General features: G+C 52.6%; 1 protein-coding gene across 1 annotated transcript in view; it reads left to right on the top strand.

The window, feature by feature from the left end:
- The window catches only part of LOC125452334 (dynein axonemal heavy chain 6-like), a 920763-nt gene that overhangs the window by 534802 nt on the left and 360835 nt on the right, over positions 1-25126 (top strand). Inside the window, exons 64-68 of the mRNA XM_059645527.1 lie at positions 621-761; positions 6063-6278; positions 9082-9312; positions 9787-9908; positions 10138-10382. Of these exons, the coding sequence (XP_059501510.1) occupies positions 621-761; positions 6063-6278; positions 9082-9312; positions 9787-9908; positions 10138-10382 (955 nt within the window). The remainder of the gene's footprint in view (positions 1-620; positions 762-6062; positions 6279-9081; positions 9313-9786; positions 9909-10137; positions 10383-25126) is intronic.

Raw genomic sequence — 25126 nt, 5'->3', positions numbered from 1 at the left:
CCATTCCCAGTCCCACCCCTGTTCTCAGTCCCAATCCCAATCCAAGTCCCAGTCCCAGTCCCAATCCAAACCCAGTCATAGTCCGAATCACAATCCCAGTCCCAATTGCAGTCCCAGTCCCACCCCTGTTCCCAATCCCAGTCCCAGTTCCAGCCCCAGCCCCTGTATCCCCCCCGTTCTCAATCCCAATCCCAATCCTAGTCCCAGTCCCACCCCTCTTCTCAGTCCCAATCCCAATCCAAGTCCCAGTCCCAATCCCAATCCCAATCCCAGTCCCAATCCCAGTACCAGTTTTAGTCCGAATCCCAATCCCAGTCGTAGTCCCAATCCCAATTCCAGTCCCAGTCCTAATCCCAATCCCAATCCCAGCCCCAATCACAGTCCCAGTCCCAGTCCCCGCCTCAGCCCCAAACTGAGTTCCTGCCTCCGTCTCAGTCACACTCTGCTGCATAACCCTTTCTTTCCTGTTGACCCTGATGCTCATGGCTCAGACAGATCTCAGTCTCCTGGTCTATGTCAGTGTTTGGGCCTGACACACCAGCCATGTTCACTAACCTGACCAATCCTTTGGGTAAGCCAGAGCATCACATTTGTGTTGTCTCAGTGTTTCTCTCCTGTAGGTTGAGGATCACCAGCAATCCCTTCAGCAGATCTTCAATGAGACTGTGCAGCAGAAGGAGGCCTTGGCCAATCGCAAGTTACTCACCGTGACCAGGCTCTCGAGGGCATCCACCCTGATCACTGCTCTCAGCAATGAAAAGGTGACAACTTTCAATCTATTCTAGTTCAGCAAGGAACTGGAAGAGGGAATGAGAGAGAGACTGAGACAGGACAGGTGCAGAGAGAGAGAGAGACAGGAACAGGTGCAGAGAGGGAGAGACAGGGACAAGTACAGAGAGGGAGAGCTTGAGACAGAAATTGATACAGAGAGAGTGAGTCAGAGGCTGAAACAGAGAGGGAGAGAATGAGACAAAGACTGAGACTGGAACAGAGTGGGAGAGAGACTGGAACACAGGAACATAGGAACTAGGAGCAGGAGTCAGCAATTCAGCCCTTCGAGTCGCTCTGCATTTAATATGATCATGGCTCATCTTACTTTGTCTCAACTCCACTTCTCTACCTGCTCCCCACAGCCCTTTATCCCAATATTTCATCAGAAACATATCTATCTTTTCCTTGAATTTGTTGATTGGTTCTGCCTCCATTGCACTCTGTGACAGTGAATTCCACAGATTTACAAACCTCAGAGAAGTAGTTTCTCCTCATCTCAGTTTTGAACCTATGTCCTCTCACTCTATGTGTGTGACCTCTCATGCTATACTGTCCCACAAGGAGGAACATCTATTCATTGCCCACCTTATTGGTCCCCTTTAGCATTTCATATACCTCAATCAGATCCCCCACTCATTCTTCTGAACTCCAGCGAGTAACAAGCCTAAGCTGTTCACATGCTCCTCGTAGGAAAGCTGTTTCATCCCTGCAGCCAAGCTGAAGATCCTCCTCTGAACTACCTCCAGCTCCACCATATCCTTCCTCAAGTAAGGACACCGTATTCGAGGAGTTGTCTCGCCAATGCCATATATAATTGGAACAACATTTCTTTACTTGTGTAAGCCATAGTCATAGAGCAGTAGAAATGTACAGCAGTTTAGTCCAACTTGTCCATGCCAACCAGGTACCCTGTAGATGGTGAACAGGCTTTGGGCAGCCAGGAGGTGAGTTACTTGCCATAGTATTGTCCATTATGATCTAACCTTGTTAATCAATCTAAAATGCAGAACCTTGTCGAATGCGTTACTGATGCCATATAGATTACTGCTCTGTCCTCATCAATCGTCTACATTATTTCTTCAAAAAACTCAAGTTAGTGAGATACCTTTTCCAACAAAGCCATTTTGACGATCCCTAATCAGTCCTTGCCTTTCCAATTACATTCAAGCCCTGACCTTCAGGATGTCCTATAACACATTGCCCACCCGCTAACGCCGTTTTGCAATAAATGCAAGGATTCCATTTGTCTGTCTTATATGCTGCACCTGCATGCCCACTTTCTGCGGTTCATGTACAAAGACACCAAGATCACTCTGCACTGACACACTTTGAATCTGCTTCCAATTTAAGCAATAATTTGTCTTTCTATTTTTGCCACCAAAACGGACATCCTCTCACTTATCCACGTTAAACTCCATCTGCCAGCTTCTGTCCCATTCTCCTAGCCTATCAGTATCCATCTGTAAACTGTTTATCTCCCCGTCACAGCCTGCTCTCCCACTTATATTAGCATTATCCTCAAACTGTGTAATGTTATACTCTGTACCTGTTTACAGATCATTTATACAGATTGTGAATTATTGAGGCCTGAGAACTGAGCCCACAGCACTCCATCAGTTACAGCTCGCCATCCAGAGAAGAGGGTCCCCCTCACAGCTCCATCCCCTCCCCCTCACAGTCCCCTCCTTCTGCACCACAGCCCCATCCTTCTCCCTCACAGCCCCATCCTTCTCCCTCACAGCCCCATCCCTCTCCCCCACAGTCCCATCCCTCTCCCCCACAGCCCCGTCCCTTTCCCTCACAGCCCCATCCCTCTGCCCCACAGCCCCGTCCCTCTCCCTCACAGCCCCATCCCTCTCCCCCACAGCCCCGTCCCTCTCCCTCACAGCCCAGTCCCTCTCCCCCATAGCCCCGTCCCTCTCCCTCACAGCCCAGTCCCTTTCCCTCACAGCCCCGTCTCTCTCCCCCACAGCCCCGTCCCTCTCCCCCACAGCCCCGTCCCTCTCCCTCACAGCCCCGTCCCTCTCCCCCACAGCCCAGTCCGTCTCCCACAGAGCCCCATCCCTCTCCCTGACAGCCCCGTCCCTCTCCCCCACAGCCCCGACCCTCTCCCCCACAGCCCCGTCCCTCTCCCCCACAGCCCCGTCTCTCTCCCCCACAGCCCCGTCACGCTCCCTCACAGCCCCATCCCTCTCCCCCACAGCTCCATCCCTCTCCCTCACAGCCCAGTCCTTCTCCCACACAGCCCCATCCCTCTCCCTCACAGCCCCGTCACTCTCCCTCACAGCCCCGTCCCTCTCCCCCACAGCCCCGTCCCTCTCCCTCACAGCCCCGTCCCTCTCCCCCACAGCCCCGTCCCTCTCCCTCACAGCCCAGTCCCTTTCCCTCACAGCCCAGTCCCTCTCCCTCACAGCCCCGTCCCTCTCCCCCACAGCCCCGTCCCTCTCCCCCACAGCCCCGTCCCTCTCCCCCACAGCCCCATCCCTCTCCTTCACAGCCCCGTTCCTCTCCCCCACAGCCCCGTCCCTCTCCCTCACAGCCCCGTCCCTCTCCCTCACAGCCCCGTCCAACCCCCAAAAGCCCACCCCCAACAGCTCCGTCCCGCTCCCTCACAGCCCCGTCCCTCTCCCCCACAGCCCAGTCCCTCTCCCCCACAGCCCCGTCCCTCTCCCTCACAGTCCCGTCCCTCTCCCCCACAGCCCCGTCCCTCTCCCCCACAGCCCAGTCCCTCTCCCCCACAGCCCCGACCCTCTCCCCCACAGCCCCGTTCCTCTCCCCCACAGCCCCATCTCTCTCCCCCACAGCCCCGTCACGCTCCCTCACAGCCCCATCCCTCTCCCCCACAGCTCCATCCCTCTCCCTCACAGCCCAGTCCTTCTCCCACACAGCCCCATCCCTCTCCCTCACAGCCCCGTCCCTCTCCCCCACAGCCCCGTCCCTCTCCCTCACAGCCCCGTCCCTCTCCCCCACAGCCCCGTCCCTCTCCCACACAGCCCAGTCCCTCTCCCTCACAGCCCCGTCCCTCTCCCCCACAGCCCCATCTCTCTCGCCCACAGCTCCGTCCCGCTCCCTCACAGCCCCATCCCTCTCCCCCACAGCCCCGTCCCTCTCCCCCACAGCCCCGTCTCTCTCCCCCACAGCCCCATCCCTCTCCCTCACAGCCCCATTCCTCTCCCCCACAGCCCCGTCCCTCTCCCTCACAGCCCCGTCCCTCTCCCTCACAGCCCCATCCAACCCCCAAAAGCCCACCCCCAACGGCTCCGTCCCGCTCCCTCACAGCCCCGTCCCTCTCCCCCACAGCCCAGTCCCTCTCCCCCACAGCCCCGTCCCTCTCCCCCACAGCCCAGTCCCTCTCCCCCACAGCCCCGTCCCTCTCCCCCACAGCCCCGTCCCTCTCCCTCACAGCCCCGTCCCTCTCCCCCACAGCCCAGTCCCTCTCCCCCACAGCCCCGTCCCTCTCCCTCACAGCCCCGTCCCTCTCCCCCACAGCCCAGTCCCTCTCCCTCACAGCCCCGTCCCTCTCCCCCACAGCCCCGTCCCTCTCCCCCACAGCCCCGTCCCTCTCCCCCACAGTTCTGACCCTTGATGCATCTGACCTGGTCCTGCTGATTGAACACTGAGGAATAGCAGTGACTGGAAAGCTGTCTGTATAATTGGCAGTTTGTCACCAGGACCATTTGTCAGTCTATCCAGTAATTTCAGATCCTTCGGAAAGATCTCTCCCCTAATCAAGGAGACTATTTCTTCGCATCTTTAACTCACTGCCCTGCCTGTGTGGTGGGGGGAATCTCCTGATTGGTCCTGAACTGGGGTCACACCTTCCTGCAGGAAACTTCTTTATGTTCACCACCTCCCCCTATCTCCAAGTCTCTCTTTGCACCTATTATTTCTTTTCCTTGTTTCTGTGCTGTATTACTGGAGGGTATGGGGAGTGAGATGGAGAGTGGGATTGAGTGGACGGGGACAGGATATTATCAGGAAGGCATGGGAAGTGAGCAAGAGGGAGGGATTAGCTGGAATGTTATAACGTGAATGGGCCGTTCTTGTGTCAGAAGGTGCTGCGTTTCTCCGATTGTTTGACTGGATGATCAGGATTAAGAGATAATGGGAACTGCAGATGCTGGAGAATCCAAGATAATAAAATGTGAGGCTGGATGAACACAGCAGGCCAAGCAGCATCTCAGGAGCACAAAAGCTGACGTTTCAGGCCTAGACCCTTCATCAGAGAGGGGGATAGGGAGAGGGAACTGGAATAAATAGGGAGAGAGGGGGAGGCGGACCGAAGATGGAGAGAAAAGAAGATAGGTGGAGAGAGTATAGGTGGGGAGGTAGGGAGGGGATAGGTCAGTCCAGGGAAGACGGACAGGTCAAGGAGGTGGGATGAGGTTAGTAGGTAGGAGATGGAGGTGTGGCTTGGGGTGGGAGGAAGGGATGGGTGAGAGGAAGAACAGGTTAGGGAGGCAGAGACAGGGTTGGACTGGTTATGGGATGCAGTGGTTGGAGGGGAAGAGCTGGGCTGGTTGTGTGGTGCAGTGGGGGGAGGGGACGAACTGGACTGGTTTTGGGATGCGGTGGGGGAAGGGGAGATTTGGAAGCTTGTGAAGTCCACATTGATACCATTGGGCTGCAGGGTTCCCAAGCGGAATATGAGTTGCTGTTCCGGAAACCTTCGGGTGGCATCATTGTGGCACTGCAGGAGGCCCATGATGGACATGTCATCTAAAGAATGGGAGGGGGAGTGGAAATGGTTTGCGACTGGGAGGTGCAGTTGTTTATTGTGAACCGAGCGGAGGTGTTCTGCAAAGCGGTCCCCAAGCCTCCACTTGGTTTCCCCAATGTAGAGGAAGCCACACCGGGTACAGTGGATGCAGTATACCACATTGGCAGATGTGCAGGTGAACCTCTGCTTAATGTGGAATGTCATCTTGGGGCCTGGGATAGGGGTGAGGGAGGAGGTGTGGGGGCAAGTGTAGCATTTCCTGTGGTTGCAGGGGAAGGTGCCGGGTGCGGTGGGGTTGGAGGGCAGTGTGGAGTGAACAAGGGAGTCACGGAGAGAGTGGTCTGTCTGGAAAGCAGACAGGGGTGGGGATGGAAAAATGTCTTGGGTGGTGGGGTCGGATTGCAGATGGTGGAAGTGTCGGAGGATGATGCGTTGTATCCGGAGGTTGGTGGGGTGGTGTGTGAGAACGAGGGGGATCCTCTTTGGGCGGTTGTGGCGGAGGCAGGGTGTGAGGGATGTGTTGCGGGAAATGCGGGAAATGATCAGGATTAATCAGGTCTTGTCCTTACAGGACCGTTGGAAGGAATGCCTTGATGCGTTAGACCACTATTTTCAGGGAATTGTGGGTGACACCCTTTTATCTGCTGCAAGCATCACGTACTATGGTCCATTCACTGCAGACTACAGGAAGAAGCTGGTGGAGGAATGGAAAACGTTCCTGACCGAAAATCACGTCCCAATGTCACCTGACTACTCCCTAATCCCAGCAACAACAGAAAAAAATGAGGTAAAGTATAACAAACGCTGCCACAGCCTTACATACAAATCCTTTCCTTCATCAGAGCAGCCAATGGGTGAGCAGCTCGGAACGATAAGGGCGAAGATTTAGGGGGAGATTCACATGCTCAGGAGAGAATAGATGCAGCTGGGAAATAGTAGGGAAACTTGGGATTCCATGGAGATATTGGGAGAGAATATAAAATTCAGGAGGCAGTCATAGACACAGTGAAATCCTGGTTTGCAGTTGACTCAGTTAACAGCTATTTACAATTTATAGCAATGACTTGGATGTGAGAAGTGAATATATTCTTGTCAAGTTTACAATGACCCAAAGTTAGAAAGGCAATGGTGAACCTGAGCCTGCAGAGAGATATGGACAGGCTAAGTGACTGGGCAAGTGGAGTGTAATGTGGGGAAATGTGAGGTTATGCAATCTATCAGGAGCAATAGAGGAGCTGAATATTATTTAAATGGGAAAGACTGCAGGAGCTACAGAACAGAGGGATTTGGGATTCTTTGTTCATGAGCACAAAAAGCTTGCATCCAGATTGAGTGAGTAATAGGGAAGGCAAATGGCATATTGGCCTGTTCAAATGGAATAGAGAACAAAAGTAAGGAGGCTTTGGTAAAATTACACAAGGCACATTGCTGGGATACCATGAACAGTTTTGTTCCCCTTTTATCTAAGGAAAGGTACCTTAGGATTGGGGGCAGTCCCAGAGAAGGTGCACTTGGTTGGGACCAGATATGGAGGACTGTCTTCTGAGGAGAGGTTGACTTGGTTGAACCAGTACTTTTTAGAGTTTAGAAGAATGAATGAAACTTTTGAAACATACAAGATTCTTAGGGGTTTGACAAGATTAACCCAGAGAAATTGTTTGCCCAATATAATCTCAGAATAATGGGGCCACATATTTCAGAGATCAGGAGGAATTTCTTCTTTCAGTAGGTAATATATCTGTGGAGCTCTTTCCTGCAAAGGGTTGTTGATACACAGACTCTTTCTCTCTCCCTCTCTCTCTCTTTCTTTCTCTCTCTCTCACACACACATACATAATCACTTACATTCCCACTGTCTCACACACACACACCAACATACACCAATACACACACACACAAAATCACATTTTCACTCTTTCTCTCACACACAGCCACTCACACACTCACATTCTCACTCAAACACACACACATTCTCATTCTCACTCTCTCACACACACTCACACACACACACACACACACACAAGCACACTCACATTCTCACTCAAACACACACACAGACACACACACACAGACACACACACACACACACATATGCACGCATTCTCACACACAAACACACAGGTGCGCGCACACACACACACACACACACACACACACACACACACACACACACACTCACATTCTCACTCATGCACAGACACACACACACACACGCACACAGACACACACACACACACACACACACACACTCACATACACACACACCCATACGCACACACATTCTCCTTTCTACAACTATCATTAACATCTATGTTGCATCTCCATCCCTCCCTTGCTGCAATAGTGCTACTTTTGCCCTTGAGCCTCTGGAGCATCCTCACTGTGTGTTCCAATTGCTCCACTTTAACAACAGCAGCAAAAATGCCATTTGTCAGCTCCCTCCTGTTCGAAAGCAGTCTTAATGAAATGTGATTCTTCAGACGACATGTCCATCATGGGCCTCCTGCAGTGCCACAATGATGCCACCCGAAGGTTGCAGGAACAGCAACTCATATTCCGCCTGGGAACCCTGCAGCCCAATGGTATCAATGTGGACTTCACCAGCTTCCAAATCTCCCCTTCCCCTACTGCATCCCAAAACCAGCCCAGTTCGTCCCCTCCCCCCACTGCACCACACAACCAGCCCAGCTCTTCCCCTCCACCCACTGCATCCCAAAACCAGTCCAAACTGTCTCTGCTTCCCTAACCTGTTCTTCCTCTCACCCATCCCTTCCTCCCACCCCAAGCCACACCTCCATCTCCTACTTACGAACCTCATCCCACCTCCTTGACCTGTCCGTCTTCCCTGGACTGACCTATCCCCTCCCCACCTCCCCACCTATACTCTCCTCTCCACCCATCTTCTTTTCTCTCCATCTTCGGTCCGCCTCCCCCTCTCTCCCTATTTAGTCCAGAACCTTCACCCCATCCCCATCTCTGATGAAGGGTCTAGCCCTGAAACGTCAGCTTTTGTGCTCCTGAGATGCTGCTTGGCCTGCTGTGTTCATCCAGCCTCACATTTTATTGTCTTTAATGAAATGTGAACTGTTTCTCTCTCCTCAGATGCTGCTTGACATGCTGAGTTTCTCCAACAATCACTGTCCTTATTTCATCATAACCTCCTTCCTCTTGTATTCTATGCCCTATTTATGACATCTGGAATACTGCTTAATACCTGCATATGCCAAGGCTAACAAGGCTACGGGCCAATTGTTGGAAAATGGGATTACAATAGGGAGGTGGTCATTTTTGAGCAGTGCCGAACTGATGGGCTGAAGGGTCTCTTTCTGAGCTGTAGATCTCGATGATTCTGTACGAGGTGTCTCGAGATCAGAAACATGGTGGAGTGAGAGGGATTGGGAGGAACAGTGTGACAAATTGGGGTGGGACTGAGTGAGTGAGTAAGCAAGACGTGCACAAATGGCACAGAAACCAGAAAGCAAATGGAGCAATGAATTTGGGAGCAAGTCAGCAATTATTTTTAATTGTATGATCTAGCATGCACACATTCTTTAAACATGTTACACTAATGTTATATCCTTGACCCTCAGGTTCGCATTTTGCAGAATAAGGGGCTGCCAGCTGACAATTATTCCACTGAGAATGCCATATTGGTGAAAATGAGTGAGAACTGGCCATTACTCATTGACCCACAGGGACAAGCAAGAAGTTGGATCACAAAGATGGAAGGGCAGGACCTGCACATTCTACTGGCAACAGACCCCAGTTATACCAAAATAATGGAGAGTGCTATTCGAATGGGATATCCAGTCCTACTGCATGTGGGTACTAGCAATGAGACTGTTCTTGAAGTGTTTCTTGGGGGCAATGCAGAAGGAGTTTTACTCTGTATCTAACCCTATGCTGTCTCTGTCCTGGGAGAATTTGATTGGGACACTGTCGAGAGAGCTTTACTCTGAATCTAACCCCATGAAGTCTCTGTCCTAGGACTGTTTGATGGGGGCAGTGTTGGGGAGCTTTACTCTTATCTAACCTCGTGCTGTCCCTGTCATGGGAGTGTTTGATGGGGAGAGTGTAGAGGGACCTTTAGTCTGTATGTAACCCTGTGCTGTCCTTGTCCTGCGAGTGTTTGATGGAGACAGTGTAGGGGAAAGTTTTACTCTGTATCTAACCCCATGCTGTCCCTGTCCCAGGAGTGTTTGATGAGGATGATGTAGAACTCAACTGACCAGAATAAAGAACCTGAGGAAACATTTAAAGTAAATGATGGTCTTTGTTTGCATCGTTTCCTGCAGGAATTAACAGAGCAGATTGATCCTGGTCTGAGGCCAATTTTAGTCCGAGAGATTTGTTTTCGAGAGGGGCAGGAGTACATCAAGATCGGGAACAAGGAAGTAGAATATAATTCCAACTTCAGGTAATACCAACTCCAGATTCAGGAAATCAAAGCAGAAGTCACTACCAAAACTCAATGCGCTTGGCACCATCTGTGCAGAGAAAGCATAGTTCTTGTTTCAAGTCCAGTGACCCTTCTTCATTCTCTCCAGCACTTTCTGTTCGTACTTCTGATTTCCAACAACTGCAGGACTTTATTTGTTTATGAGCTGAGGATGAGTTTGTTCACTTGCTTGACAATGTAATTGCAGGTTGTACATGACCACAAGGATAGCCAACCCAACCTTCCTGCCTGCCATCTGTAACCTGGTGACCCTGATAAACTGCACAGTGACCTTTGAGGGTCTTCAGGAGCAGCTTCTGTCCCGGGTAGTGAAACGCCAGCATCCACAAGTGGAAGAACAGCTGGGACAACTGCTGCAGAGCATTGCGAATGACCTGGTCACTTTGCGGGATTTGGAAAATAAGTCGCTGTCCTTGCTGCAGAAAACTGAGGGTAAGCTCAGCTGGCATCATTGACTTGCTGCTGATGTTACTGCACAGAATAGTGTTGTTCATGCCATCGATTTTGTTCCCAGTGGACAGCAAGGTGGAAAGACCTGTTGACTTCCCCATTTGTTTGTGATTTTGTCACACTTAAATCTATCAATCGCTTCATAGAATCATTGGTAAACTTCATTTTCACTGTGGCAGTGACCAAACTGAATGCAAAAGGTTTGACTTCAGAGTAAATTGTCAAGTAATTTCTTTGTTCAGCAGTTTAACACAGAGTCATGCAGCACAGAAACAGGCCCTTCAGTCTAACTAGTCCACACTGACCATGTTCCCAAATGAATCTAGTACCGCCTGTCTGCACTTGGCCACATTCCTCCAAACAACTCCTATCCATGAACTTATCCACATGTCTTTTCAATATTAAGAACAAAGAAACAAAGAAAATTACAGCACAGGAACAGGCCCTTCGGCCCTCCAAGCCTGCGCTGATCAAGATCCTCTGTCTAACCTATCATCTATTTTCTAACGGTCTGTGTCCATTTGCTTCCTGCCCATCCATGTACCTGTCCAAATATATCTTAAAAGACGCTGACGTGTCTGCGTCTACCACCTCTGCTGGCAACGCGTCCCAGGCACCACCCTCTGTACAAAGAACTTTCCACGCATATCTCCCTTAAACTTGCCTCCTCTCACTTTGAACTCATGACCCCTAGTAACTGAGTCCCCCACTCTGGGAAAAAGCTTTTTGCTATCCACCCTGTCTATACTCCTCATGATTTTATAAACCTCAATCAGGTCCCCCCTCAATCTCCGTCTTTCTAATGAAAATAATCCTAATCTACCCAACCTCTCTTCATAGCTAGCACCCTCCATACCAGGCAACATCCTGGTGAACCTCCTCTGCACCTTCTCCAAAGCATCCACATCCTTTTGATAATGTGGTGACCAGAACTGTACACAGTACTCCGAATGTGGCTGAACCAAAGTCCTGTACAACTGCAACATGACCTGCCAACTCTTGTACTCAATACCCCGCCCAATGAAGGAAAGCATGCCATATGCCTTCTTGACCACCCTATTGACCTGCGTTGTCACCTTCAGGGTACAATGGACCTGAACACCCAGACCTCTCTGTTCATCAATTTTCCCGAGGATTTTTCCATTTACTGTATAGTTCGCCCTTGAATTTGATCTTCCAAAATGCATCACCTCGCATTTGCCCGGATTGAACTCCATCTGCCATTTATCTGCCCAACTCTCCAGTCTATCTATATTCTGCTGCATTCTCTGACAGTCCCCTTCACTATCAGCTACTCCACCAATCTTAGTGTCATCAGCAAACTCGCTGATCAGACCACCTACACCTTCCTCCAGATCATTTACGTATATCACAAACAACAGTGGTCCCAACACAGATCCCTGTGGAACACCACTGGTCACAGGTCTCCAATTTGAGAAACTCCCTTCTACTAATACCCTCTGTCTCCTGTTGCCCAGCCAGTTTTTTATCCATCTCGCTAGCACACCCTGGACCCCATGTGACTTCACTTTCTCCATCAGCCTGCCATGGGGAACCTTCTCAAATGCCTTACTGAAGTCCATGTATATGACATCTACAGCCTTTCCCTCATCAATCAATTTTGTCACGTCCTCTATTAAGTTGGTAAGACATGACCCTCCCTGCACAAAACCATGTTAACTTTGAAGGACAGCTAACAAGATGAGGATAACAGTTAGTGGGGACCATTATAACAAAGCATTCCAATTCAGTGGCCAAGTTGACTGAGGCCTTGTTCTGCTTGAGGTGAAGAATGAAAGTGTTAGAAAGGGCAGGGGTTAACGGTCTGCAGCGAAAGGCTGATGACAGAATGGCATGTGATCAGATCAACCATGGCTGAGATGGATTTTCTCTCCCTATCTTTCCGCTTCTCACCTCAATCCTAATACATTTGGGATGTTGGCAGGAATTCTTCAAGAATCGTGTGATGGATTCCAGTTTACACAATTATCACACAACACAGATAGCCTCACTGCATGGACCACTCGACACAACAGCAAGGAACAACCTCGCACACTTCAGTCTGACACCCAGACAGTGTCCCTCATACACCAGTCAGTCACCCACACAGTGTCCCTCATACACCAGTCTGTCACCCACACAGTGTCCCTCATACACCAGTCTGACACCCAGACAGTGTCCCTCATACACCAGTCAGTCACCCAGACAGTGTCCCTCATACACCAGTCTGTCACCCACACAGTGTCCCTCATACACCAGTCCGACACCCACACAGTGTCCCTCATACACCAGTCAGTCACCCAGACAGTGTCCCTCATACACCAGTCTGTCACCCACACAGTGTCCCTCATACACCAGTCTGACACCCACACAGTGTCCCTCATACACCAGTCAGTCACCCACACAGTGTCCCTCATACACCAGTCTGACACCCAGACAGTGTCCCTCATACACCAGTCAGTCACCCACACAGTGTCCCTCATACACCAGTCTGTCACCCACACAGTGTCCCTCATACACCAGTCTGACACCCAGACAGTGTCCCTCATACACCAGTCTGACACCCACACAGTGTCCCTCATACACCAGTCAGTCACCCACACAGTGTCCCTCATACACCAGTCTGACACCCAGACAGTGTCCCTCATACACCAGTCACCCAGACAGTGTCCCTCATACACCAGTCTGACACTCACACAGTGTCCCTCATACACCAGTCTGTCACCCACACAGTGTCCCTCATACACCAGTCTGACACCCAGACAGTGTCCCTCATACACCAGTCAGTCACCCAGACAGTGTCCCTCATACACCAGTCTGTCACCCACACAGTGTCCCTCATACACCAGTCTGTCACCCACACAGTGTCCCTCATACACCAGTCAGTCACCCAGACAGTGTCCCTCATACACCAGTCTGTCACCCACACAGTGTCCCTCATACACCAGTCTGTCACCCACACAGTGTCCCTCATACACCAGTCTGACACCCACACAGTGTCCCTCATACACCAGTCACCCAGACAGTGTCCCTCATACACCAGTCTGTCACCCACACAGTGTCCCTCATACACCAGTCTGACACCCACACAGTGTCCCTCATACACCGGTCACCCAGACAGTGTCCCTCATACACCAGTCTGTCACCCACACAGTGTCCCTCATACACCAGTCTGACACCCACACAGTGTCCCTCATACACCAGTCTATCACCCACACAGTGTCCCTCATACACCAGTCAGTCACCCACACAGTGTCCCTCATACACCAGTCTGTCACCCAGACAGTGTCCCTCATACACCAGTCTGTCACCCACACAGTGTCTCTCATACACCAGTCTCACACCCACACAGTGTCCCTCATACACCAGTCTGACACCCACACAGTGTCCCTCATACACCAGTCTGTCACCCACACAGTGTCCCTCATACACCAGTCTGACACCCACACAGTGTCCCTCATACACCAGTCTGTCACCCACACAGTGTCCCTCATACACCAGTATGACACCCACACAGTGTCCCTCATACACCAGTCTGTCACCCACACAGTGTCCCTCATTCACCAGTCTGACACCCACACAGTATCCCTCATACACCAGTCTGTCACCCACACGGTGTCCCTCATACACCAGTCTGTCACCCACACAGTGTCCCTCATACACCAGTCTGACACCCACACAGTGTACCTCATACACCAGTCAGTCACCCACACAGTGTCCCTCATACACCAGTCAGTCACCCACACAGTTTCCCTCATACACCAGTCTGACACCCACACAGTGTCCCTCATACACCAGTCTGACACCCACACAGTGTCCCTCATACACCAGTCTGACACCCACACAGTGTCCCTCATACACCAGTCAGTCACCCACACAGTGTCCCTCATACACCAGTCTGTCACCCACACAGTGTCCCTCATACACCAGTCTGACACCCAGACAGTGTCCCTCATACACCAGTCTGACACCCAGACAGTGTCCCTCATACACCAGTCAGTCACCCACACAGTGTCCCTCATACACCAGTCTGTCACCCACACAGTGTCCCTCATACACCAGTCTGACACCCAGACAGTGTCCCTCATACACCAGTCTGACACCCAGACAGTGTCCCTCATACACCAGTCAGTCACCCACACAGTGTCCCTCATACACCAGTCTGACACCCACACAGTGTCCCTCATACACCAGTCTGACACCCAGACAGTGTCCCTCATACACCAGTCTGACACCCACACAGTGTCCCTCATACACCAGTCAGTCACCCACACAGTGTCCCTCATACACCAGTCTGAAACCCACACAGTGTCCCTCATACACCAGTCTGACACCCACACAGTGTCCCTCATACACCAGTCAGTCACCCACACAGTGTCCCTCATACACCAGTCTGACACCCAGACAGTGTCCCTCATACACCAGTCTGACACCCACACAGTGTCCCTCATACACCAGTCACCCACACAGTGTCCCTCATACACCAGTCTGACACCCACACAGTGACCCTCATACACCAGTCTGTCACCCACACAGTGTCCCTCATACACCAGTCTGACACCCAGACAGTGTCCCTCATACACCAGTCAGTCACCCACACAGTGTCCCTCATACACCAGTCTGTCACCCACACAGTGTCCCTCATACACCAGTCAGTCACCCAGACAGTGTCCCTCGTACACCAGTCTGACACCCACACAGTGTCCCTCATACACCAGTCAGTCACCCAGACAGTGTCCCTCATACACCAGTCTGTCACCCAAACAGTGTCCCTCATACACCAGTCTGACACCCACACAGTGTCCCTCATACACCAGTCTGACACCCACACAGTGTCCCTCATACACCAGTCAGTCACCCACACAGTGTCCATCATACACCAGTCTGACACCCAGACAGTGTCCCTCATACACCAGTCAGTCACCCACACAGTGTCCCTCATACACCAGTCAGTCACCCACACAGTGTCCCTCATACACCAGTCTGACACCCAGACAGTGCCCCTCATACACCAGTCTGACACCCAGACAGTGTCCCTCATACACCAGTCAGTCACCCACACAGTGTCCCTCATACACCAGTCTGACACCCAGACAGTGTCCCTCATACACCAGTCTGACACCCACACAGTGTCCCTCACACACCAGTCACCCAGACAGTGTCCCTCATACACCAGTCTGACACTCACACAGTGTCCCTCATAGACCAGTCTGTCACCCACACAGTGTCCCTCATACACCAGTCTGACACCCAGACAGTGTCCCTCATACACCAGTCAGTCACCCAGACAGTGACCCTCATACACCAGTCTGTCACCCACACAGTGTCCCTCATACACCAGTCTGTCACCCACACAGTGTCCCTCATACACCAGTCTGACACGCAGACAGTGTCCCTCATACACCAGTCAGTCACCCAGACAGTGTCCCTCATACACCAGTCTGTCAGCCACACAGTGTCCCTCATACACCAGTCTGACACCCACACAGTGTCCCTCATACACCAGTCAGTCACCCACACAGTGTCCCTCATACACCAGTCTGTCACCCACACAGTGTCCCTCATACACCAGTCTGACACCCACACAGTGTCCCTCATACACCAGTCACCCAGACAGTGTCCCTCATACACCAGTCTGTCACCCACACAGTGTCCCTCATACACCAGTCTGACACGCAGACAGTGTCCCTCATACACCAGTCAGTCACCCAGACAGTGTCCCTCATACACCAGTCTGTCACCCACACAGTGTCCCTCATACACCAGTCTGACACCCACACAGTGTCCCTCATACACCAGTCAGTCACCCACACAGTGTCCCTCATACACCAGTCTGTCACCCACACAGTGTCCCTCATACACCAGTGTGACACCCACACAGTGTCCCTCATACACCAGTCACCCAGACAGTGTCCCTCATACACCAGTCTGTCACCCACACAGTGTCCCTCATACACCAGTCTGACACCCACACAGTGTCCCTCATACACCGGTCACCCAGACAGTGTCCCTCATACACCAGTCTGTCACCCACACAGTGTCCCTCATACACCAGTCTGTCACCCACACAGTGTCCCTCATACACCAGTCTGACACCCACACAGTGTCCCTCATACACCAGTCAGTCACCCACACAGTGTCCCTCATACACCAGTCTGTCACCCACACAGTGTCCCTCATACACCAGTCTGACACCCACACAGTGTCCCTCATACACCAGTCAGTCACCCACACAATGTCCGTCATACACCAGTCTGTCACCCAGACAGTGTCCCTCATACACCAGTCTGACACCCACACAGTGTCCCACATACACCAGTCTGACACCCACACAGTGTCCCTCATACACCAGGCTGTCACCCACACAGTGTCCCTCATACACCAGTCTGACACCCAGACAGTGTCCCTCATACACCAGTCTGACTCCCACACAGTGTCCCTCATACACCAGTCTGACACCCACACAGTGTCCCTCATACACCAGTCTGTCACCCACACAGTGTCCCTCATACACCAGTCTGACACCCAGACAGTGTCCCTCATACACCAGTCTGACACCCAGAGAGTGTCCCTCATACACCAGTCAGTCACCCACACAGTGTCCCTCATACACAGGTCTGACACCCAGACAGTGTCCCTCATACACCAGTCAGTGACCCACACAGTGTCCCTCATACACCAGTCTGACACCCAGACCGTGTCCCTCATTCACCAGTCTGACACCCACACAGTGTCCCTCATACACCAGTCAGTCACCCACACAGTGTCCCTCATACACCAGTCTGTCACCCACACAGTGTCCCTCATACACCAGTCTGACACCCAGACAGTGTCCCTCATACACCAGTCTGACACCCAGACAGTGTCCCTCATACACCAGTCAGTCACCCACACAGTGTCCCTCATACACCAGTCTGACACCCAGACAGTGTCCCTCATACACCAGTCTGACACCCACACAGTGTCCCTCATACACCAGTCAGCCACCCACACAGTGTCCCTCATACACCAGTCTGACACCCACACAGTGTCCCTCATACACCAGTCTGACACCCACACAGTGTCCCTCATACACCAGTCAGTCACCCACACAGTGTCCCTCATACACCAGTCAGTCACCCACACAGTGTCCCTCATACACCAGTCTGACACCCAGACAGTTTCCCTCATACACCAGTCTGACACCCACACAGTGTCCCTCATACACCAGTCACCCAGACAGTGTCCCTCATGCACCTGTCTGACACCCACACAGTGTCCCTCATACACCAGTCTGTCACCCACACAGTGTCCCTCATACACCAGTCTGACACCCAGACAGTGTCCCTCATACACCAGTCAGTCACCCACACAGTGTCCCTCATACACCAGTCTGACACCCACACAGTGTCCCTCATACACCAGTCAGTCACCCAGACAGTGTCCCTCATACACCAGTCTGTCACCCACACAGTGTCCCTCATACACCAGTCTGACACCCACACAGTGTCCCTCATACACCAGTCAGTCACCCACACAGTGTCCCTCATACACCAGTCTGACACCCAGACAGTGTCCCTCATACACCAGTCAGTCACCCACACAGTGTCCCTCATACACCAGTCAGTCACCCACACAGTGTCCCTCATACACCAGTCTGTCACCCACACAGTGTCCCTCATACACCAGTCTGACACCCAGACAGTGTCCCTCATACACCAGTCTGACACCCACACAGTGTCCCTCATACACCAGTCAGTCACCCACACAGTGTCCCTCATACACCTGTCAGTCACCCACACAGTGTCCCTCATACACCAGTCTGACACCCAGACAGTGTCCCTCATACACCAGTCTGACACCCACACAGTGTCCTTCATACACCAGTCACCCACACAGTGTCCCTCATACACCAGTCTGACACTCACACAGTGTCCCTCATACACCAGTCTGTCACCCACACAGTGTCCCTCATACACCAGTCTGACACCCAGACAGTGTCCCTCATACACCAGTCAGTCACCCAGACAGTGTCCCTCATACACCAGTCAGTCACCCACACAGTGTCCCTCATACACCAGTCTGTCACCCACACAGTGTCCCTCATACACCAGTCAGTCACCCAGACAGTGTCCCTCATACACCAGTCTGTCACCCACACAGTGTCCCTCATACACCAGTCTGACACCCACACAGTGTCCCTCATACACCAGTCAGTCACCCACACAGTGTCCCTCATACACCAGTCTGTCACCCACACAGTGTCCCTCATACACCAGTCTGACACCCACACAGTGTCCCTCATACACGAGTCACCCAGACAGTGTCCCTCATACACCAGTCTGTCACCCACACAGTGTCCCTCATACACCAGTCTGACACCCACACAGTGTCCCTCATACACCGGTCACCCAGACAGTGTCCCTCATACACCAGTCTGTCACCCACACAGTGTCCCTCATACACCAGTCTGTCACCCTCACAGTGTCCCTCATACACCAGTCTGACACCCACACAGTGTCCCTCATACACCAGTCTATCACCCACACAGTGTCCCTCATACACCAGTCGGTCACCCACACAGTGTCCCTCATACACCAGTCTGTCACCCACACAGTGTCCCTCATACACCAGTCTGACACCCACACAGTGTCCCTCATACACCAGTCTGACACCCACACAGTGTCCCTCATACACCAGTCTGTCACCCACACAGTGTCCCTCATACACCAGTCTGACACCCACACACTGTCCCTCATACACCAGTCTGTCACCCACACAGTGTCCTTCATACACCAGTCAGTCACCCACACAGTGTCCCTCATACACCAGTCTGTCACCCACACAGTGTCCCTCATACACCAGTCTGACACCTACACAGTATCCCTCATACACCAGTCTGACACCCACACAGTGTCCCTCATACACCAGTCTGTCACCCACACAGTGTCCCTCATACACCAGTAAGTCACCCACACAGTGTCCCTCATAGCCCAGTCTGTCACCCACACAGTGTCCCTCATACACCAGTCAGTCACCCACACAGTGTCCCTCATACACCAGTCTGTCACCCACACAGTGTCCCTCATACACCAGTCTGACACCCACACAGTGTCCCTCATACAACAGTCTGACACCCACACAGTGTCCGTCATGCACCAGTCTGTCACCCACACAGTGTCCCTCATACACCAGTCAGTCACCCGCACAGTGTCCCTCATACACCAGTCTGACACCCACACAGTGTCCCTCATACACCAGTCTGTCACCCACACAGTGTCCGTCATACACCAGTCTGACACCCACACAGTGTCCCTCATACACCAGTCTGACACCCACACAGTGTCCCTCATACACCAGTCAGTCACCCACACAGTGTCCCTCATACACCAGTCTGTCACCCACACAGTGTCCCTCATACACCAGTCTGACACCCAGACAGTGTCCCTCATACACCAGTCTGACACCCAGACAGTGTCCCTCATACACCAGTCTGTCACCCACACAGTGTCCCTCATACACCAGTCTGACACCCCGACAGTGTCCCTCATACACCAGTCAGTCACCCACACAGTGTCCCTCATACACCAGTCTGACACCCAGACAGTGTCCCTCATACAACAGTCTGACACCCACACAGTGTCCCTCATACACCAGTCTGTCACCCACACAATGTCCCTCATACACCAGTCTGACACCCACACAGTGTCCCTCATACACCAGTCAGTCACCCACACAGTGTCCGTCATACACCAGTCTGTCACCCACACAGTGTCCCTCATACACCAGTCAGTCACCCACACAGTGTCCCTCATACACCAGTCTGTCACCCAGACAGTGTCCCTCATACACCAGTCTGACACCCACACAGTGTCCCTCATACACCAGTCTGTCACCCACACAGTGTCCCTCATACACCAGTCTGACACCCAGACAGTGTCCCTCATACACCAGTCAGTCACCCACACAGTGTCCCTCATACACCAGTCTGACACCCACACAGTGTCCCTCATACACCAGTCAGTCACCCACACAGTGTCCCTCATACACCAGTCTGTCACCCACACAGTGTCCCTCATACACCAGTCTGACACCCAGACAGTGTCCCTCATACACCAGTCTGACACCCAGACAGTGTCCCTCATACACCAGTCAGTCACCCACACAGTGCCCCTCATACACCAGTCTGTCACCCACACAGTGTCCCTCATACACCAGTCTGACACCAACACAGTGTCCCTCATACACCAGTCAGTCACCCACACAGTGTCCCTCATACACCAGTCTGACACCCACACAGTGTCCCTCATACACCAGTCTGTCACCCACACAGTGTCCGTCATACACCAGTCTGTCACCCACACAGTGACCCTCATACACCAGTCTGACACCCACACAGTGTCCCTCATACACCAGTCAGTCACCCACACAGTGTCCCTCATACACCAGTCTGTCACCCAGACAGTGTCCCTCATACACCAGTCTGACACCCAGACAGTGTCCCTCATACACCAGTCAGTCACCCACACAGTGTCCCTCATACACCAGTCTGACACCCACACAGTGTCCCTCATACACCAGTCAGTCACCCACACAGTGTCCGTCATACACCAGTCAGTCACCCACACAGTGTCCCTCATACACCAGTCTGTCACCCACACAGTGTCCCTCATACACCAGTCTGACACCCAGACAGTGTCCCTCATACACCAGTCTGACACCCAGACAGTGTCCCTCATACACCAGTCAGTCACCCGGACAGCGTCCCTCATACACCAGTCTGTCACCCACACAGTGTCCCTCATACACCAGTCTGACACCCACACAGTGTCCCTCATACACCAGTCAGTCACCCACACAGTGTCCCTCATACACCAGTCTGTCACCCACACAGTGTCCCTCATACACCAGTCAGACACCCACACAGTGTCCCTCATACACCAGTCTGACATCCACACAGTGTCCCTCATACACCAGTCAGTCACCCACACAATGTCCGTCATACACCAGTCTGTCACCCACACAGTGTCACTCATACACCAGTCAGTCACCCACACAGTGTCCCTCATACACCAGTCTGACACCCACACAGTGTCCCTCATACACCAGTCTGACACCTACACAGTGTCCCTCATACACCAGTCTGTCACCCACACAGTGTCCCTCATACACCAGTCTGACACCCAGACAGTGTCCCTCATACACCAGTCTGACACCCACACAGTGTCCCTCATACACCAGTCAGTCACCCACACAGTGTCCCTCATACACCAGTCTGACACCCAGACAGTGTCCCTCATACACCAGTCTGACACCCAGACAGTGTCCCTCATACACCAGTCAGTCACTCACACAGTGTCCCTCATACACCAGTCTGTCACCCACACAGTATCCCTCATACACCAGTCTGACACCCAGACAGTGTCCCTCATACACCAGTCAGTCACCCACACAGTGTCCCTCATACACCAGTCTGTCACCCACACAGTGTCCCTCATACACCAGTCTGACACCAACACAGTGTCCCTCATACACCAGTCTGACACCCAGACAGTGTCCCTCATACACCAGTCAGTCACCCACACAGTGTCCGTCATACACCAGTCTGTCACCCACACAGTGTCCCTCATACACCAGTCAGTCACCCACACAGTGTCCCTCATACACCAGTCTGATACCCACACAGTGTCCCTCATACACCAGTCTGACACCCACACAGTGTCCCTCATACACCAGTCTGTCACCCACACAGTGTCCCTCATACACCAGTCTGACACCCAGACAGTGTCCCTCATACACCAGTCTGACACCCACACAGTGTCCCTCATTCACCAGTCTGACACCCACACAGTGTCCCTCATACACCAGTCAGTCACCCACACAGTGTCCCTCATACACCAGTCTGTCACCCAGACAGTGTCCCTCATACACCAGTCTGACACCCAGACAGTGTCCCTCATACACCAGTCAGTCACCCACACAGTGTCCCTCATACACCAGTCTGACACCCACACAGTGTCCCTCATACACCAGTCTGACACCCACACAGTGTCCCTCATACACCAGTCAGTCACCCACACAGTGTCCCTCATACACCAGTCTGTCACCCACACAGTGTCCCTCATACACCAGTCTGACACCCAGACAGTGTCCCTCATACACCAGTCTGTCACCCACACAGTGTCCCTCATACACCAGTCTGACACCCAGACAGTGTCCCTCATACACCAGTCAGTCACCCACACAGTGTCCCTCATACACCAGTCTGACACCCAGACAGTGTCCCTCATACAACAGTCTGACACCCACACAGTGTCCCTCATACACCAGTCTGTCACCCACACAATGTCCCTCATACACCAGTCTGACACCCACACAGTGTCCCTCATACACCAGTCAGTCACCCACACAGTGTCCGTCATACACCAGTCTGTCACCCACACAGTGTCCCTCATACACCAGTCAGTCACCCACACAGTGTCCCTCATACACCAGTCTGTCACCCAGACAGTGTCCCTCATACACCAGTCTGACACCCACACAGTGTCCCTCATACACCAGTCTGTCACCCACACAGTGTCCCTCATACACCAGTCTGACACCCAGACAGTGTCCCTCATACACCAGTCAGTCACCCACACAGTGTCCCTCATACTCCAGTCTGACACCCACACAGTGTCCCTCATACACCAGTCAGTCACCCACACAGTGTCCCTCATACACCAGTCTGTCACCCACACAGTGTCCCTCATACACCAGTCTGACACCCAGACAGTGTCCCTCATACACCAGTCTGACACCCAGACAGTGTCCCTCATACACCAGTCAGTCACCCACACAGTGCCCCTCATACACCAGTCTGTCACCCACACAGTGTCCCTCATACACCAGTCTGACACCAACACAGTGTCCCTCATACACCAGTCAGTCACCCACACAGTGTCCCTCATACACCAGTCTGACACCCACACAGTGTCCCTCATACACCAGTCTGTCACCCACACAGTGTCCGTCATACACCAGTCTGTCACCCACACAGTGACCCTCATACACCAGTCTGACACCCACACAGTGTCCCTCATACACCAGTCAGTCACCCACACAGTGTCCCTCATACACCAGTCTGTCACCCAGACAGTGTCCCTCATACACCAGTCTGACACCCAGACAGTGTCCCTCATACACCAGTCAGTCACCCACACAGTGTCCCTCATACACCAGTCTGACACCCACACAGTGTCCCTCATACACCAGTCTGACACCCACACAGTGTCCCTCATACACCAGTCAGTCACCCACACAGTGTCCGTCATACACCAGTCAGTCACCCACACAGTGTCCCTCATACACCAGTCTGTCACCCACACAGTGTCCCTCATACACCAGTCTGACACCCAGACAGTGTCCCTCATACACCAGTCTGACACCCAGACAGTGTCCCTCATACACCAGTCAGTCACCCGGTCAGCGTCCCTCATACACCAGTCTGTCACCCACACAGTGTCCCTCATACACCAGTCTGACACCCACACAGTGTCCCTCATACACCAGTCAGTCACCCACACAGTGTCCCTCATACACCAGTCTGTCACCCACACAGTGTCCCTCATACACCAGTCAGACACCCACACAGTGTCCCTCATACACCAGTCTGACATCCACACAGTGTCCCTCATACACCAGTCAGTCACCCACACAATGTCCGTCATACACCAGTCTGTCACCCACACAGTGTCACTCATACACCAGTCAGTCACCCACACAGTGTCCGTCATACACCAGTCTGACACCCACACAGTGTCCCTCATACACCAGTCTGACACCTACACAGTGTCCCTCATACACCAGTCTGTCACCCACACAGTGTCCCTCATACACCAGTCTGACACCCAGACAGTGTCCCTCATACACCAGTCTGACACCCACACAGTGTCCCTCATACACCAGTCAGTCACCCACACAGTGTCCCTCATACACCAGTCTGACACCCAGACAGTGGCCCTCATACACCAGTCTGACACCCAGACAGTGTCCCTCATACACCAGTCAGTCACTCACACAGTGTCCCTCATACACCAGTCTGTCACCCACACAGTGTCCCTCATACACCAGTCTGACACCCAGACAGTGTCCCTCATACACCAGTCAGTCACCCACACAGTGTCCCTCATACACCAGTCTGTCACCCACACAGTGTCCCTCATACACCAGTCTGACACCAACACAGTGTCCCTCATACACCAGTCTGACACCCACACAGTGTCCCTCATACACCAGTCAGTCACCCACACAGTGTCCGTCATACACCAGTCTGTCACCCACACAGTGTCCCTCATACACCAGTCAGTCACCCACACAGTGTCCCTCATACACCAGTCTGATACCCACACAGTGTCCCTCATACACCAGTCTGACACCCACACAGTGTCCCTCATACACCAGTCTGTCACCCACACAGTGTCCCTCATACACCAGTCTGACACCCAGACAGTGTCCCTCATACACCAGTCTGACACCCACACAGTGTCCCTCATTCACCAGTCTGACACCCACACAGTGTCCCTCATACACCAGTCAGTCACCCACACAGTGTCCCTCATACACCAGTCTGTCACCCAGACAGTGTCCCTCATACACCAGTCTGACACCCAGACAGTGTCCCTCATACACCAGTCAGTCACCCACACAGTGTCCCTCATACACCAGTCTGACACCCACACAGTGTCCCTCATACACCAGTCTGTCAC

The sequence above is a fragment of the Stegostoma tigrinum genome, chromosome 4 (genome assembly GCF_030684315.1).
Source record: "Stegostoma tigrinum isolate sSteTig4 chromosome 4, sSteTig4.hap1, whole genome shotgun sequence".
In the NCBI taxonomy this organism is placed as follows: Eukaryota; Metazoa; Chordata; class Chondrichthyes; order Orectolobiformes; family Stegostomatidae; genus Stegostoma; species Stegostoma tigrinum.
Note: the sequence above shows the minus strand (reverse complement) of the source record. Positions and strands in the feature narration are given on the sequence as shown.